The sequence below is a fragment of the Tiliqua scincoides genome, chromosome 4, assembly GCF_035046505.1.
Source record: "Tiliqua scincoides isolate rTilSci1 chromosome 4, rTilSci1.hap2, whole genome shotgun sequence".
Classification (NCBI taxonomy): domain Eukaryota; kingdom Metazoa; phylum Chordata; class Lepidosauria; order Squamata; family Scincidae; genus Tiliqua; species Tiliqua scincoides.
Window position 1 is genome coordinate 56,116,335 of NC_089824.1, and position 19,095 is coordinate 56,135,429.

Here is a 19,095-nt window from a genome sequence, read left to right on the forward strand (position 1 = left end):
TTATGTAAATTTATTCAAATTTGAAATGTAAATTAATTGTTGCTTTTTCTGGCCCCCGCCCTCCTGCCAAAAACTTTGAGCACCCCTGGATTAGATATATTGATATACGATTGCCTGCACCCTTCAACAGTATGTTTTTGTGTTTTTTATGTGTTGTGTACTGAGTTTGTGTTTCTTATGTGTTTGTTTATATTTGTTGTTTTTATTTTGGAAAATAATTAAAAAAATTAATTAATAAAAAGAAAATAAAACATTGGTAAACCTACTTACCTGTTCTCCTGTTGCAACACCAATCCCTAGTGGTGCTAAAGCCTGAAAAAAGAGCAGTTCATGACATATCGTAGGTTTCTTAGTTGTTCCAAAAGCAGTTATTCACATGGGAAAGAAAAAGCTATGGTTCAGTGGTCATTTCTCATTCTACAGTCAGAAGAAAGCTGAAGGAAATTGTCTAGCACACTTAATGCTTTTTTTCCTCTTGCTTAATCAATTAGGTGTGAAGAATTACATAAGAGGGTGTGTGTGACCATAAGGAATATTCTTGGACCATGACTTACTGCAGTTAGGCATGTTGAAATCAGTGGGGCTGAAACATGCTGTGTTGGATTTTGGCCATGGTGTACATGTGAGACCACTGGTGTGCTAATAAGTTTTGATCACACAGCCTAGGCTAGTATAAAATTTCTAATATAATTTGAACTTCAATCAACACATTAAAAAGTGGATGAATCACATGCATTTCAGGACCTTTGCTGGTTGCCTTGTTTAAGCAAGGATATAGCTGTCAGCATTTTATTACAGCCTTCAGAAATATGTTTTTCATTAAAGTTTACTGGAATACATGCCATATGCATGACAGGATCTTGTAGCAAGCACATTTTAATGACTTTTGACAACTGCTGCAGTCTGCATTTTGTGCATGCTAAAGAAATCCCCTTGTCAGTCAATAAATTGCCACGGTTGTGCACTGTCAACTCTGACATCTGACTGAAATAAAAAACAACCTCTCTGACCTTAGCAATGGTCGCGTGCCCAAGAATATCATCAGGGGAAGTTGGTTCCTCAATCCATAGAGGTCTGAATTCAGCCAGCCTAGAGACCCACTCTATGGCTTCTTCCACGTCCCATCGCTGGTTAGCATCCAGCATCTGAGAATAGTTACAGACCAATATGATGCCATTGAAGTCATTGCTATAACAACTGTAATATTGATTTTAGAAAGATGGAGCCAAGCTTTTCTTATGACACAATCTAGTTTTCTCCTGTTGAGATTTTAAACAATCTGGTGATATAGTATATGCTGGCTAGTATGTCTTTAAATTCATTACACAAGGAAAACAATAATGAAACAAATATCAGGAATGAAGCATATAGTTACAGTAAAACTAAGGTTGCAATCATATGCACACTTTCCTGGGTGAAAGTCCATTGAACCCAATGGGACTTTTACTTCAGAGTAAGCATGCACAGGATTGTAATCCAAGTTCCAGTTATCTGTGACCAAAGGATTCTTGTTAGATTATAAAAGCTGGCAAAATACTAACTTCGATTGTGTACTCTTTTTTTTTGGTCTTGTATGTTTTTTTCCCCTTTACAGCTTTTCAGCTACTATTATAAGAACCCAACCCAAAGGTCCAAAATGGCTTCTGTTGTATCTTGTGGGGCATGGACCAGGTGCTGGAACTAGTTGTGGACCTAACATTAGGTCCGGGGCAAAAACCTCTGGCGTGAGGCACCAGGACCCTGCGGAAGCCTCTCTGATGGGGGCATAAACTGTGCTTCCGGTTTTCCAGAAGCACAGTTTAAAGTGCCAGGGAACCCCACAGAGGTTTCTTCAATGCAGGTGGATGTCGCATGAGGCTCTGTGAGCCTCAAGTGAGTGGTAGGGGCAGATTTCTGTGCAGGGGGTGGTGGTAGCCCGCGGGGGGGGGGGGTGCTATCGTGGACCTTTGCCTTGTGTGCAGGGCTGGGGAGGTCTGCTGCTGGCTGGAACCTCCTTGGGATAAGGGAACAAATATTTCTTTGCCCTGTGTTGAGATCTGCTGGCGGCAATGGGTCTCCTCAGATCTGCACCTGCTATTTAGCCTGTATTGTTAGAGCAGCTGTATTGCGGAGCAGCTTGGGAAGGGACATAGGATTCAGCAACAGACTCTGCCACCATCCCTGTCCCCCTCCTGGGTCCAATCCTTCCCTTAGTCCGCCCTCCCTCTGCCTTCCCCATCCCAAAAAGTCTCATCAGTGGCCGGTGGAAGCACTTAACGCTGGCTGCTCCAGCAACATGTCTTCCCAGCACTGAGGCTCAGTGCAGACTGGTGCTGACCTCTCCACCAGCACAGAGTGTCTCCTGCTGGCAGGAAAGTACCTTACAGCATTTCTATGACACCCAGGGCAGGTGGAGCAGAGTTGTATACTGGTATCACCAAGTGTTGAGCTCAATAGGAGTGAGCCTTTAATCTCCAATAAATAATGAGCAAATAAGAGGGTACTATTGAGAGGGTTTGAAGTCCTATATCAGTGTCCCTCAATTAAAATGCTGGGCAGAGCAATCTCCCCTAGTCTGCTGTTCCCTTAGATTAGAACATGGGTCTTGGGAACAGACATGTTTCTCGAGCTCTTGAAAGGCACTCTGATCTTCCCCAAAAACTGCGGATCTGAGGAGAACCGAGGATTGTTTGTCAGGAGAGACGAACTCCTCCATGTGATGGCATGATTCCTGAGGAGATAAAGCCTGGCCAGGGGGCTTTCCCAGGGATTTCGCCGTCTTGGCAGCAATGGTGAAGAATTCATTTTAAACCAAGCTGAAGGCCCCAGCAGGGAAAAGCCTTGAAAGACTTAAGTAAGTGTTATTCCATTTGCGTATGCCTGGCATGGACTGAGTAATTGATTGCCTGATTTGTTTTCTTGATTTGAGATTTGAGAAGGGGGGGGGAAGGTTCCCCCCCAGCTGTATATCGGTGTGAGGTGAAATCGTAGAAGAGATTTAACAAGCTTATTATGGATATATGAAAATATAACTATATTTCATGAACTATAGTTCATAGAAAATATGAACTATAGTTCATATGAAAATTGTTGTTCATATAACTCATATAACAACATAAACAAATCTTGTTCATATAACAACTTTGAATTTCAGTGGATTACAAATTAACTGTCCTTGGAAAGTTTGTGTATTGGAGCGTTATTGCCCTGGTTTGATGCTGTGGTTTGAGACTGCTTGAAAGAGCAGCTGGATTGCCTGAAAGAGCTGGCTGAAAAAGCTGACATTCCTTTGGATTGGGGAATGGTGGTGCCAAGGCTACAACTATAAACAAGATAAGAGAAATGTAAACAAAACTAGAACAGTGCACCAGATCTAGTGACATCTAGTGGATTTAAAAAGACATTGCAAGAATTGGATTTGTGTTTATAATTGAAGCAAGGAAGATAATACACTGAGGACATCTAGTGGTCTTAAAGAACATTGCAAGCAGGTTTTACTTGACTTTATAATTTTTTTCTGTTATTGTTGATGAGTAACTAGAGGACTGATTTGTTGATGTGATGTGATGTATAGATAATTGAAAGAGAAAGTGAAAGTGATTTGTTTCATAACAGATATTTGAGCTTTACAGGAAGGAAGAACGAAGATGGCAGGCAAAACAGTGAAAGTTCGAGGTTCACCAGTGTCTGAGACGAAACTTGGAAAATTAGCACAAGAGGAACCGAAAGGAAAGATTGGAAACAGACTGTGCAAGACAACATAGAAAAACTGTTGGCAATGGTGCAGCAACTAACAAACCAATCTGTACAAATGCAAGTTAGTGTGGATGCTTTAACCAAACAATTAGATGAACTTAGTGGACAACTGATAGAGGTGAAAATTACATCAGAAGAAAATAAACAAAAGATTGAGAGATTGGGAAAAAAGATAAGAAAAGATCAAGCTAAAATATCGGAGATAGAAGAAAATCAGCTTGATGCAGATACATTAATGGAAATTCAGATGGATAGTGCAGCTCGAGTGGTGAGGATACAAAATATATCAGAAGAGAAAGGAGAAGACACAATGCGACAGATTGTCAGTTTAATATCAGAATGAATTGATAAACCGATGGAGGAGATATCTAAAGAATTGGACTCAGTGAGAAGAGTGAGCACTTTTTATCTGAGAAAACATGAATTACCAAGAGAAATCCATGTGAAATTCATCAGAACCTTTTACAGAGATAAATTACTGAAGGCCTCACAAGAAAAGGAATGGACAATGGATGATAACAAAGTCAACATTTTGAGACACGTTCCATGGAGAGTGAGGAAGAAGAGAAAAGAATATGAAAACCTGACAAAAAATTTTAAGAGAAAAGCAAATACAGATGGCTTTCTCCGGAAGGTATGTTTTTTCAGTTTCAGTCACAGAGATATACATTCAATAATGAAAGCAGAAAAATTCTTGTGTACAGTGATGAAAGACGAAATAAGAAAGGAAGAAAAGGAGGAAGAGAAATCGAGAAGAAAAGAATTAGAAGAATATAGACCAGAAATGGAGTTGGATGAAAAGAAATCAGATGACTTAGAAGCAACAGATGAAACAGAGAGGGAAGAGCCTAGAGAAGCGAGTAAGAGGCGCTCACCAATATCAACAAGAAAAAGACAAAAAGAGAGGAAGACGAGTAAAAAGAAACATGATATCTAATGAATAGGGCATTGTTGGTGAATAAAAAATTAGGAGAAGTTTTTGTGGCTTCAGATGAAAAAAAGGAGCTGTTGCCATTTATGTTAAAGAAAGATTGAGATCAAAAGAAATATATGCATTATAAGATGGATTATTGGATTTTGAGATAAGAAATAGTAAAATAATGCATGATAAAATGGGCGCAAAATACAGACCATAATATCACAATAGATCAATGGGAACAGATCTGGAAGCATAATAAGAAATTTACTAGAGTAGCAAATTTTATATTACTTTAGATATTATAAAGAAAACAATGTATATGTAGTTATGATTTTAATTGTAGCGAGAAAACCATATGGAGAACTATGGTATCGCAGGGAGCAGCGGCAGTATCTCCTGCTCAAGGTCAGGATAAATCGAACAGTAAATATGACCAACAAGACCCGAACACCTGGCAAAGGGAGGAAAAGACTGAGGAAAAGCCCGTGCACAGAATGCCTCAACCGCCCAGAAGGGGGAAATTTGAAGAAGAAGAGAAAACAGAAACAACTGAGAATAGAAAACTTCTTCCCCTCCTCCACCCCCACTGGATCCGAGTGTGCTGTGAGTATAAACAACAGTCTCACTGCCCTGGCAACTGAACCTGTGGAATCTATAGATGACTCAGTAATAGGGGTTCCTAATATCAATTTGTGTCCAACTGAAGTGAGGGGGAAAACTGGAAGAGCTGGAAAACAATCTTCCCCCAGACAGAAGCATAAGTCTAATGGCGTCCAGATAAGGCAGCCTGCCTCTGGTTGTACTTTTCAACAATTGGGAGAAATCTGCTTTATATCTGCAGAGACACTGCTAGTGATATTAGGTCGCCTAAACAAAATAGAAGGGCAATTAGAAGCCTTAATTCAGAATCCAGCTCAGCTAACTCTGAATGCTGCCAGGTTCCAATCCCCGGTAATTAACGCTGCCAGGGACGCCATTAAATCATCCTCCCCCATATCAGAGACTACAGGCTGTAGTAGAGCACGACATGAAGAACAAAGAAAAGTGCAGCAAATATTCCAAAATAATCAGATATTAATCCACTTCCCCAGAAGAGATGCCCATCTTTGGAAATCTAAAGAAACAATACTTTTGTCCCTCTCCCAACTTTTGAACCACCAGGTTGTCCCTTCGGACATAAAGCATTTTCATTTTTTACCCTCCCAGTTAACATACAAAAGACTTTTTCTTGTTTTCGGTTCAGCAAGAGTGCCTCTGCGGATATTTCATTCAGCACAGTGGCTCAGAAGATTTGATATCTTCCCTCAGCGTGTCTTTAAAGAGCTAGGCACCAGATCATTAATTAGGAAAAAAGCTAAAAGCGCTGGTGTTAACTTCATATCTGGGAAGTCAGATATGCCAACAACATGTAACCCAGATCTCCATGGTATTTCACCTGCAAGACAAGTTATTGAGAAGATCAGATATCAAGCACATGGGCTTGATGAATTGATGGATCTGAAGATAAGACTTGATAGTCTCTTGGAACAAAGCAGACAACCTAATCGCAGGCATGAAGGAAAAGATCTGGTATCTGAGATAATAAGTGAGGTGAGTGAGCTGATGGAGTCTGATATTACTATAGATCTGAGTCCACCCTCCAAAAAGCTGTCAAACTCTGTTATAGAAGCTGCTAATATGGTCCAAGATCCTATGGCAAATATGCTTTGGAGAGCTGCAGGGGAGCCCCAGTCTCCCTTTAATATCCAAAGTGGGAGAAACAGAGATAACAACTAATCGTCCAGGTCTGCTGATGGCACCAGATCCTCACTTTGATAATATAACAGCTCTCCTTGCCCCAGACTTGCTTCTCTCACCATATAAGCCACAGTCTGCGACTGAGGGGGCAGACAAAGAATACCCTAAGGAACACTCTTTAAGGTCTTTGCCCAGCTCCGAAGAGCCTTCAATCTTTGATAAAGCCTCCCAAGATCTGTCCTATGTCTCCTTACAAACAATGAGGCCATCTGTAAAATCTGGTTCTTGCAGCTGTGATTCAAGCGCTCAGCTTATGGACCTGTTGCCTCAACTGGATGTGGATGAGGACAAGCTGACTAGGGAGGCACTGGAGGCTTTCAGAGCTCTACCTCATCAGGAACAACAAAACACAGTGCAGAAAGTGGGAATGCTCTGGAAGGAGCTATTGATAAATAGTAAGAAGCAAGATTCTAAGCTTACTGAAATAAGTTTGGCTTCTCATATATGTGAGGCTACAGAAAGGAATGATCAGCATTGACTGTCTTCCCCTCCATATTCTTATAGATCCTCCATTAGAGTCATTTCATGGAATATTGCTGGTTGGTGCTCTAAATTGTCAGAGAAAGATTTTAAAGACTTTTGTTCTCACTTTGAAATTATTTTTCTCCAAGAAACCTGGGTTTCCTCATCCGCCTTCCCTTCTCTCCCTGGTTTTGCAGTATGTTTCCACCCTGCTGCAAAATCGGAATCAAGAGGACGACCAAGGGGGGGGGGCTTGGCTACTTTAATTTCAGTTGATGGAAATCCAACTTTTGTAGAGTTGAATATGGGCACTAGTGCCAACATTGTAACTTTACAGGTTTCTTGGCCTGTAGGTTTTAATCTTTTCCTGTTGAATATGTATTGCCCTCCAGAGATCTTAAGGTGCGATGGTAATTTATTATTTTCTGAATTAGATTTGGTCCTCTCCAATTTGTTTGACCAGCATAATGATCCTTTAATTTTGTTGGCAGGAGACTTGAACTCCAGAATAGGGGAAAACAATTATGTTATGGGTGCAAAATTGGGCCTTTCAGCTGAAGATCTAACTTATCTTCCCACTAGGATTTCAAGGGATTCAGGGATAAATAGAGCTGGACACCTTCTTTTTAGTCTTATTTACAAATATCAGCTTTATATTTGTAATGGAACAGATTTAGATCCAGATTTGGGCTTGTATACGTTTTTTGGGCCAAGGGGTAAAAGTGTGATAGATTATATGATAGTTTCTCATTCGATGTTATCCTATTTTAAAAGTTTTAAGGTACTTATTAGACCTGAAAGTGATCATATGCCAATACAGTTATTTCTCTCCCTGTCTATTAGTAAAGTCTCGGAAAAGAAACTACTTGAAGAAAACTTCGTAGCACAGGGAGAGAGAAGGCTGCGTTGGACTGGAAATTTACAAGAAAAAATAACTTCTGTTTTATTGTCCCCTAGATTATTATCTTTAAGAGGTCAGGTTCTTTTTTCTCCAGAGCCCTTGGAAGCTTTTGGAAAAATTGTTCAAGAAATTAAACCTTTTGTAGTCACTTCTAAGCCCGTCCATACAGAAATTCAGTCTTATGGTGGATGGTTTGATGCTCAATGTGCTGCCCAAAAACGTATCTTGGCTGGGGCAATAAGGAGAATGAGACAAGAGGATTCACGGGAAAATTTTTCTTCTTTTGTCCAACTGCGTAGAGAGTATAAAAATTTGATACGGATGAAAAAGGAAGAGTATATAAGGAAAACTTGGCTAGAGCTTGGTTTGGCAGCTCTGGAAAGAGATTCAGCCAGGTTCTGGACAATAGTGTCAAGGGGAATGAAGAGATATTCTGGAGCCCTAGATAATCAAATAACTTCTACACAATAGCGTACCCATTTTACATCGCTCTTCAGTTCCTCTTCCTATGGGAATAGCCCACGTTTGTCTTTGGGTTTAAATTATCACCTTTTTTCATCCTTCCCAGAGTGGGCTCCAGTCACCTTGGACGAAGTAAAAAATCTGATCATTTCCCTGCCAAATAACAAAGCGCCAGGGGAGGATATGCTTCCCGGTGAATTGTTTAAGTCTAACATTAATTGGTGGAGCGCAGTTCTTGCTAAGTTGTTTTCTTATATAAATCAGTCTGGGAAAATACCACAGGGTGGCAAGTTAGTGTTATTGTCCCTATCCATAAAAAAGGCTCTAAGGCTGATCCAAAGAATTTTAGGCCTATTAGTCTTCTTAGTATAATTTCTAAATTGTATTCTAAATATTTATTGAGTAAACTAGAGCATTGGGCCGCTGAGAATTCAATAATTGCAGAAGAACAGGCTGGGTTTCAAAAGGGGAAATCCACTATAGACCAATGCTTTGTACTCCATCATTTGATTCAAAAGTACTCCCAGTTGGGTAAAAAGAAGATTTATGTCACTTTTGTGGATTTTAGCATGGCCTTTGATCTTATTAATAGAGACCATTTGTGGCAAAAATTGGCTGTGACTAATATTGATAGAAGATTGTTGTTTTTAATCCAGATGCTTCATTCAAACACCAGTCTTAGAGTCAGATTAGGGGCGAATGGGTTGCTTTCTGAGGCAATTCCTGTAGACAGAGGAGTTCGGCAGGGATGCCTGTTGGCTCCCTTTCTTTTTAATTTTTATATTAATGATATTGTGAAGGAATTGAGTGGCCCAGATTTTTTTCCACCTTCAATTTGGGATGTTAAGCTATCAACTCTTTTATATGCTGATGATATTGCAATGATTTCTACCACTCTTGTGGGTATGCGGAGGCTTTTGCTCAAATTGAGTCAGTTTTGCACAAGAGAATATTTGGCTATTAATTATGCCAAAACTAAAGTTGTAGTTTTTGGGAGGAACAGAAAAACTCATAGATGGAACCTTGATGGAAAACCTATAGAACAGCTTGGTGTTTTTAGTTATCTTGGTCTCCATTTTAGTGCTCAACTCTCATGGAAGTACCATTTTAATGCAGCTAATTTGAAAGCAACTCATTCTACTCAATCTTTACTTCAATTTACTAGAGTTCATGGGGGAAGTTTAGTTGCTCCAGCTGTTGAGGTGTTTGCCAAAAAAATAATTCCTCAAATAACCTATGGGGCTGAGGTCTGGGGATACACAAAGTCCCCTATTTTGGAATTGGCCCAGAATTTTTTTATACGATCTCTTTTATCTGTTCCCCGTGCAACGCCAATTGTATATTTAAGAGCTGAGGTGGGATTGATTTCAATTGAAGCTAGCTGTCATATTGCACTCATTAGGTACTGGTTAAAATTGAACTCCATGAATGATTCCCGCCTTCCAAAGAAATGTTTTTTAGAACAACTTCAAAATCCTGCACAAGAGTCTTGGGCAAATTTGGTTAGACCTATAATGGATGAATATGGACTTAATGTAGAGTCCCTTCCTTCTCTTATTACTAATGAAATCAAGAAGTTGCTCAAAGAAAAAATTAGCCTTTATTCTAAGAGGATGGATTTATGTATTATTCCCCAAATGTCATCTGCATTTTGGTTTCATGTTTATAAAACATCTTTTGGTTTGGAAAATTATTTTATAAATTTAACTGCTGCTCCGTTACGAAAAGCATTTACGGCTCTTCGCTTTCAATGTATGCCATCGGCCTGGTTGGAGGGGAAATATAATAATACCCCTTTTTATCAAAGAGTTTGTCTATGTGGACTAGGGGTTATTGATGATATCTTTCACTATTTATTTAATTGTCCCTTGTATGAACATCCTAGGAATCAATTTCTTGCTGGTATACTTAGATTATTGCATGATAGACCCTTGCCTGCTCAGCTATGTAGTTTGCTTGCGGGTACAGATGTTACTATCACTCATCAAGTAGCAAAGTTTGCCAAAGCCGCAAAAAAGATCCGTGCGAAACTCCATAAATCTTAAGGATGAGTGTTTTTATTGGTCATTGTTATATATTTTGTGGTTGTTCTTCTTTTAATGTATTGCGACGACCTATGGTTTTAAGCAAATTGAAACTGAAATTGTAGCGAGGATTTTATGTGTTAGATATTGGAAGTATTTTAAAATACCAATGAAAAATGAATTAATAGAGAGTGATGAATGTGGTTGGGATGGACAGACTTTTGGAAATTTTGGATCAATAACGAAGGCTGATACAAATTGAGTAATGGAAAAAAACCCTTTTATGCTTGGTTGAAAATGAAGTTTTAGAAATATATGATAGGGCATTTAGATGATTGTATTACATATAAATTATATTTGATATGATATGATATATGAATTATGGATGAAAAAAGAGGTAAATTTAGAAGGGGAAATTGATTAAGATATGTAATGATTTATTAGTTTTAGTGATACATGATGGTGATGTATGATTCCTTCAACCTTTTTTTTGTGTAGTGATGGTTTTTGTGTTGTGGGTTTTAGTTTGTAGTTGTTTTTGGAAAATAAAAAAAAAGAACATATGTCTCCAAACCCCAGCTTGGGGGCCAGATGTGGCCTTCAGCCAGCCTCTTGACCCCTGAAAGCCTTTGGCCCACTTGGCTGAACATGACTGGAACTGTGCTCTGGTTGCATCTGGAAGGTGTTCTAAGGGCCAGAGAGTTTGAATGAATGAGCCCATTTATTCACTCATCTAAGTTCCATCTCTAATTTATTTATATAAATATTATATTTAAATTTTTTTCCCCGGCTCTCACCACTGTGCCAGATATTTGATGCAGCCCTCTGGCCAAAATGTTTGTAGACCCCTGCCTTAGAACAGTATGCACACACATTCTGGGTAAAAAAAAAGGTGATTGCAATATGTAAGCTTGTGATTTAGAGTACACGTGATGCTCCTGGTCACATTTGAGTCTGCCAAACCCTTCTGACCATTCCATGAAATGTCTGTCTCCTTCTCTTTGACATATTTGTTTCCTCTGTTCTTTTCAGTGACCAGCTCAAATACAATGACTGCATGTCCTTATGATGCATTGCAAATACAATACAGGGTGAGCATCCCTTACTCGGAACTCTGAAATACAGAGTATTCCGAAATACAGAACTTTTTTGAGAGCCAAAATGACTTTTTACTGCTTTTTGCCTAAAGCTACTATTTAAGCTGGGGGGCAGCTCCAAAATGGCCACTGTATGACCATTTGCAACAGCAGAACCTCTGCTAGTCAGGATTGGGCTGTAAGAATAGCATTTCCAATTGTATACAGGTAACGTTCTAATCATCCACATGACCGGCAAAGAGAGACAACATCAGTTTAAGTTAAAATGGCTCTTTAATGTAATTTAAATATGGATACTTACCAGCGTATTTTCAGGACCAATCATTTCTCTAACAAGCCTGCATCTCCGAATGTCATCCTGGAGATCTGCTCCAACTTTTACTTTGAACCTAGAGACATATTTGCAATAAAAGGTCATTTCTCAAAGACTGAGAGAACTGTGACAACATGATATGCTCAGCTTTGTGAGTAAGAAGAGGGAGCTGTAAGACCTTAAGTTTATTTTATCATTAGACCCAGTGGTGTTACGGGGGGGGGGAGAAAGTGTGGCCGCACTGGGTGATGCACTCAGGGGTATATGTGATACCACTAGTGACCAAAATTGTTGGTTTTTCAAATAATACCATCATATTATATATCATTTGATGTGGAATTTCATGCAGAATGAAATATCTCTATTTGCATTTAAAAATATCTATTCTATCAAAAGGTATAGCAAAAAAACAAACAAACCAGAAAAGGAAAACACAACTGCCTTATGCATGAAAAAGTGGATTTTCCTTAACTAAAAACTGGCCAATGAGACTGATTGTTCCAAGAGCCAATGAGATGTTATTATGACACAACAGGGAACCAATAAGGCATTACTATGAGTCATTTCCATGTCTCAGAGCCAATAGCAGAACTCTTATTCAGTGGTGTGAATGTCATCAAGTTGGCCACTGGTTTTTTTGTTGGTTACTGATTTGTTGGGTGGCCTGTACTGTTATATTTTAAAATAAATAAATAGAGACACCCAATCTAGTGATGCCACTGCATTTAGTCTGTGCATATGGTATTGTAATTTATTCTGAATGGACTGGAACAGGAGGAGGTACGATTTTAATGATGTGGGACAAAGTAATGATGTGGTGGTGAGATCATGATGCATGGGGCATTGCCCCACCCACTGCATGGGAGGAGGTAATCATGGAGGTGACATGCTGGTCTCCCTCATTGGGTGATGCAAACCCTAGTGACACCACTGATTACACCCTATTCTCTATTAGCAACAGAAAAAAAGTAACAATTATGATGGGTTTACTCCCTGAGCTCAATTCTGAATGGGCATGCCAAAAACAAGCTGATAATTGGCTTTACATTCTGTTCACATTCTTATGCATGGAGGTCAGAGCATACAGATAAAGTCACATACAGTCAAAACTCCCTTAAAGAAACATATAGGTACTGTCACTTTAAGAACTAAAAGCACAGAACAAAAGACAGGCAGGAACTGAGAAAATAGCAGTTTCACTCTTGCTCCAGAGCACACAAAAGTAAGTGGAATTGAGTCACCTGCACTATTTTTACTGTTGTTTTCCTATATCTTTTTTTGGAAGGGGGAAGGCGGTGAGCACAAATACTTGAATATGTGCTAGTCTATCACATGTAAGATGTGGGCCAACCATATTTGAACTGAACCTGTGACAAATATCCCCGCCTTTCCCCCCTTCCCCCATCCCCAGATGAGCTAGTATACACTAGGAGGACTGATCTCAGCCACTTGTTTGATTTCAAAAAGCCATCACGGCTGTCAACGTCAACAGTGACATCTGTTTAAGTACATTTGCACAACCCACTGAAAAAATAGGTCAGTGGCCTTCAACAAGACAGAGAAGGTCAAATTTTTCCTGATTCTTCTGTTGATTTCTTATTTTAAAAAATACACACCACAGGAATGTGTGTTCAATGCCCCAACAAGGGAAAAAAGGAGTGAAGTATTCAGAATAAAGTTACTATACCTGGTCCAGCCAGCCTTCAAAGCTTCAGTGCATAGCTGCCAAGAAAGCTGAAGCTGTTACATGGTATGCAGACTTCAACAGCTTAACAGATACAGTATAATCTGCTAGATTCATTGTGATCTCTAACAGTAGTGTACTTCATATGTGAATTATATGCTTATGCAGTTTTAAAAAGTATTGTATTTAAAGTTTATTATTAATAATATAGCACCACCTATGTACACCCACAACTCTTGCATGATTCTCTGGATGGATTCTAGAAGAGCCATCCATTGCAAAAAGGGGGCAAATGGATCATGTGAGCCATGTCAAAAGGCACACGTGCTTAGATGCAGAGGCCCTGGTTCACAATGAAGGTTTTGCACCCAGCAGGAGATGGTACAACACTTTTAGGTTTGCTTCTATGTCCCACTGCCAGAGCTAAGGGCAACACTGACCCATATGAACATCAATTCAAACCATACCTGGTGCTATAATTTAACATGAAATTTGTCTTCTCCCTGAAATACTTAAGCTGGATATTTTGGCTAAATAATTTGAGCATCTGAACTCACGGCATAACCTAAATGGAAAGAGCCAAACCTGTTTCAGTTGCTGGTCCGGATAGCCCAGCCAGGCACATGACGTGGTATAAGCTGGGTAGCCAGATTTTAACATTTGTTCTTCTACAAAGATACAGAATGTCACCACCGGTCAAATGAAAGTTTCTTGCAACAGAAGCACTACTTGAGGAACATATGGATTCCCTGCAACAACTGTGCATCAAAGTAACAATCCAGAAAGGCCCTTTGAGCCAATGAAAACGCTTGAATCCAGTGGGAGAACTGAATGCTGATCTACCAGGAGTAGCCTTGAAAGAAAAGAATGTTCCCTAATGCATCCAGTGTCACATGTGCAAAGTCATCAGCCATTTTCCAGTCCTTGGACAACCAAGACTCTTCTGACATCTTAAAGACAAAAACATGTAACATTGCAAAAGTTGTTCATGCCCACAGTCTACATCAGGGGTGCCTAAACCCTGGCCCTGGGGCCACTTGCAGCCCTCGAGGACTCCCAATGTGGCCCTCAGGGAGCCCCCAGTCCCCAATGAGCCTCTGGCCCTCTGAAGATTTGTTGGAGCCTGCACTGGCCTGACACAACTGCTTTCAGTGTGAGGGCGACTGTTTCACCTCTTGCGTGAGCTGTGGGATGAGGGCTCCCTCCACTGCTTGGTGTTTCACATCTGTGATGCAACAGTGGCAGCGAAGGAAAGGCTGGCCTTGCTTCGTGCCAGGCCTTTTATGGGCCTTGAGCTATTGCAAGACCTTCATTCATTCATATAAGTTCATCTTTAATATATTCATTTATGTAAACTTATGTAAATTTATTCAAATTTTAAAAGGAAATTAATTCTTTTTTTCACCGGCCCCTGACACAGTGTCAGGAAAATGATGTGGCCCTCCTGCCAAAAACTTTGGACACCCCTGGTCTACATCATCACATGCAATGCATGTGTTAGTCTTTATGATGTCACAAGACTTAGAGATTCTTGCTGCCACAGACTAACACAGTCTGTCAGTCTCCCCTGGCATGTGGCTTCCAATTTCAGCTTGTGAAAAACCTCTTAGGATACAAACAAATCATTCTGTACTTCAGAAGGAAACGTTCTGTTGCTTACCTCTTTCTTTTTTTCCTATCAGGCCATTCTGAAGTATAGCTAGTGGGATGAAAATAGACAGGAAACCAATTTCATTTCTACCTCTAGTACTAAAGTGCTACTTTTAGAAAGCAGTTGTATAGATCATTTTCTAGGTGAAAGGGGCTGCACTCACCACACAAATAATCATTAAGTCTATAGTCTGGCGCTATCGCAGCACTGAGGTACTATGAACTGCAGTTTCCAGTTCAAGCTTCAGCTGAGGCATTAAATCATTGGGAAGTTGTCGTATTTGAGACCCCTAACCATGAGTAAGTACAGTGATGCCTCGCAAGACGAATGCCTCGCACAATGAAAAACTCGCAAGACGAAAGCGTTTTGTGATTTTTTTGGTGACTCGCAAGACGAATTTTTCTATGGCCGTGCTTCGCAAGATGAATTTTTTTGCATATTTTGTTTGTTTGTCTTGGTTTGTTTTAAATCACACAACCGTTAATACCCAGGATGCATTGTGCATGTTTAAAAACTTGACGTTTTGTGCTTGAAATTTTTGAAATCCTCTGTACAGTATGTATGCCTTTAAAGAGCACTTAATAAACACTTTGCAAACCAAATTTGACTTTGTTCTGACTTTTTTTGCCCATAGGAACGCATTAATTAAATTTCAATGCATTCCTATGGGAAACCGCGCTTCGCAAGATGAAATTTTCGCAATACGAAACGACTCATGGAACGAATTAATTTCATCTTGCGAGGCATCACTGTAACTGCCTGCCCTACAGAGCTGTTGCAAAAATGACTGACCTGATATCGGCACAGCATGCTGTGTGCTTGGTAAAACCACTACTTAAACACAGATTATTCCACTTCCAAAACTGTTTACTCTGGAGAAGCCAACTGGATTAATCTGAAGTGCAGCAAGTAAAAGCAGACTTTGTGGTGTATAAAAAACAACTTACTATAAGCCTCCTCTTCCGTCAGTGCATCGGTAATATATCTGAAATCTATGCAAGATAACAACTGCTGGGGATCCTGGAAACAGAACAGTTTAAAAAAAGAAGGTGAGGTTGTTGTATAACCTATAGCCCACTAAGCTTGACAACACTGGAACACAGTCATAAATGGTCACATGGTGACATACACAGCATGCCACTGGTGGCCATTTCAGAACTGCCTCCGCAGAGGGTGGCAGTGCCAGAGGCCCAGTGCCACAGCTGGTTACACACAGGCCCACAAGTCAGGGGGAGGAGGAACAGAGAGTGTCTGGGCAAGGAGGGTGGGCTGGAGATGGAACAGGGGAGGGACGGGATGGATACCAGCTGCAGTCACTTGAGCTGGTTTCCTAGCCCATTCTATTCCCTCTTCCTTGGACCCACTCGCAAAATGGCTGGTGGAGATCTTAGGAGATCCATTGGGGGAGTGGAAGCTTGCCCCAGGATAAGGGAAATGTTGCCTTATCTTGAGGAGACCTCTGCAACTGCCTCCCCCCACCCCCCGCAGGATGCAGCACATGTCCCACTGTGTGTTTAGTTAGTGGGGTGTGTGTTTAGTTAGGATTGGACTGCAACTCATTACACTTACCTGGGAGTAAGCCCAACTGAACACAGTGGGATTTACTTTTGAGTAAACATGCATAGGAGCTTCTCTTTGTCATCTGGCATTCCATTAACCAAGTCCATAAATTATACATGGCAAATTATTTCATTCTAATACAGGAAGCAAGATCCACGTGTGGGCCCCTTGTTAGACTGGGAACATCATGTGTGGCCAATATGGATGCAGACCACACTGCAATGCTGATCCAGGGTGGCATTATAGAGGCCACTATATTCTGCAGTACCACATATATACATGTATCTTTAATAAGACTGGTGCGATTAGCCTGATGGTATCTTGCTCTAGATGGATTTTCAAATGAGTAACATGACATATCAAATACAAAACACACAAGCTGTATAGTCTGAGCAGTCACAACTGGCAAACGTTGTCATTTGTATACACCATTTTTTTGGAAGGCCAAAACATCTGCACCAAAACCGGATGGTCATTTGCTTACTTTTTCTCCCTACTTGATCACATGACTTTTAAATGCTTAGCAATTCCAAATTACATGCTGATCCAAGAACAGCAGCAATCACTTCTGCATAAACATGGCTTCCCACTTTCATTCTGAAGATGGTGGCATCTCTTACAACTAAATAAATAGTTCAGCATCACTATGAAGATCAACTCACATCTGGTGTTGCATTTGTACACAGACAAATGTTTACAACACAAACAGTTCTGCATTGCCCAGGAAACAGTGAGACTATAAGAATAGGACACTCTGCAGCCCACAAAACCTTGAAGATCTTCTGGCTCTGGGAACATTGTTCAACCACATAACCAAAGATAGCACCTCATTCTCAATCAGTGGTTCCCAAACTTTTTAGCACTGGGACCCACTTTTTAAAATGGCACTGTACTGCAACCCACCTAGGTTTATAAAACTTTTAAAAAAAGATCTATAAATATTTTTATTTACAAGTAATATTAAGCAAAAAAGATACTCAAATGCTTATCTCCTTATATTTACACAGGCTTGCAAACTTCAGGAAGTGAGCTGCTTGCAAGGCAATTAGCAGCTATCTGATTTTTGAATAGCCTCAGGGCTTGAGGCAGTTAGTTATCTATACTTTCTATCACCCATGTTTGCATTGGAAACTCTGCTCCATGACCCACCAAAAATTGGGTTGCAAACCACCAGTGGGTCCCAACCCACAGTTTGGGAACCACTGTTATAAAACATAGAATGATTTAGAATCATTTAGAATATCTAGCTAGGATCATTACTTTTAGCACAGCAAGGACACAAGTATATAATCAATGACACAGCTTCTTACCATGTCGACCAGCAGCTTCCAGAGAGGCTTTAAAGAAGGAAGGGAAAAAAAAAGAGGAATATTCTGAAACCTTTATGCCAATGTGTTTGAAATAATACAGCAGTTGCTAGGGTAGTTTAACAGATTACGGTCAGGGTGCAATCCTAACGCCTTATGTCAGCGCTTTCCAGCACTGCGAGACCAGGAACTTGTTCAAATTGGCTCAAAGGTTGCCTTTTGTACAACAATTTGGCAATTAAGATGATCTTTGCCATAAGAATAAGCTCTGCACAATAGGCTCTGTACAAAGGTCCAGGCTAAAGAATGCCCAGACTGGAGGCTTGTTCTTCTGGGCACAATGGTGGGAGACTCTACACTGACACCACTCCTGGGAGTTGAACCAGGACCAGCAAAAGAGGCTGGATGTCAAGAGTTTCTGTTGACACTTTGGGTCTTTGTATCACAGCATCTGTGTGCACCTGGTGAGTGCAAGACTGTTCCCAGTACTTGGAAATTGTTCTATTTCTACAAAACAGATTTAGGATTGAACCGAAACACTATTATTTTATTTACTTAAAACTGGAGTCCTCAATTTACCTTAAAGGCTAATGCCAGCATTCCAACCAGATAAACCTAATGTGGGAGGGGGAAGTGATGAAAATAAAGCCTTAGCAGGTCACTGCCTCCAGCAGCATAGAGTCCCAGTGCCACCACCTCCTCCTGGGTAAGAGTGCTATCTGTCAATATACAATGGCCTTGGGATAGCAGGCCAGATAAGTTTGGTTGACAGGCCGGATCTGGCTCATGGGCCGTAGGTTGCCAACTTCTGGTGAAAAGGATTGTGGCCTACACACTATATTAAGTAGATTGAAACATTCATACTGTGGAACAAAAGTAGAAATGTTTATTGACAGTGCTAAGCAATATGATCAAGGTGCAGATGGTTTACAGCACAATCCTAAGCATATCTACGCAGATGTAAGTCCCACTGCGTGCAGTGCGGCTTACTCCCAGAAAAGTATGTATAGCATTGCAACCTGATTCATCTTGGTTGGACAGTAATTGTTCAACCTCAGCCTTGTTACAGATAGAACAGACAGATTTAGTATCAGTTCAACAGCCAAGAGGTATGTTGATGCTCATGCTGCAAACCAGTGGTTCTCAAATTTCTACTCAGAAGTGGAGAACCCTGTAAGTATTT

At 40.3% G+C, this 19,095-nt stretch overlaps 1 protein-coding gene across 2 annotated transcripts in view; it reads right to left on the reverse strand.

Moving 5' to 3' along the window:
- The window catches only part of ENOSF1 (enolase superfamily member 1), a 35,920-nt gene that overhangs the window by 9,221 nt on the left and 7,604 nt on the right, over positions 1–19,095 (reverse strand). For both annotated transcript variants that reach the window (XM_066625064.1, XM_066625065.1), the window contains exons 5-12: positions 17,916–17,942; positions 15,993–16,065; positions 15,055–15,093; positions 13,980–14,062; positions 13,398–13,432; positions 11,699–11,786; positions 1,011–1,145; positions 271–312 (exon numbers count right to left, since the gene is read on the reverse strand). In XM_066625064.1, coding sequence (XP_066481161.1) covers positions 271–312; positions 1,011–1,145; positions 11,699–11,786; positions 13,398–13,432; positions 13,980–14,062; positions 15,055–15,093; positions 15,993–16,065; positions 17,916–17,942 — 522 coding nt within the window. The remainder of the gene's footprint in view (positions 1–270; positions 313–1,010; positions 1,146–11,698; positions 11,787–13,397; positions 13,433–13,979; positions 14,063–15,054; positions 15,094–15,992; positions 16,066–17,915; positions 17,943–19,095) is intronic.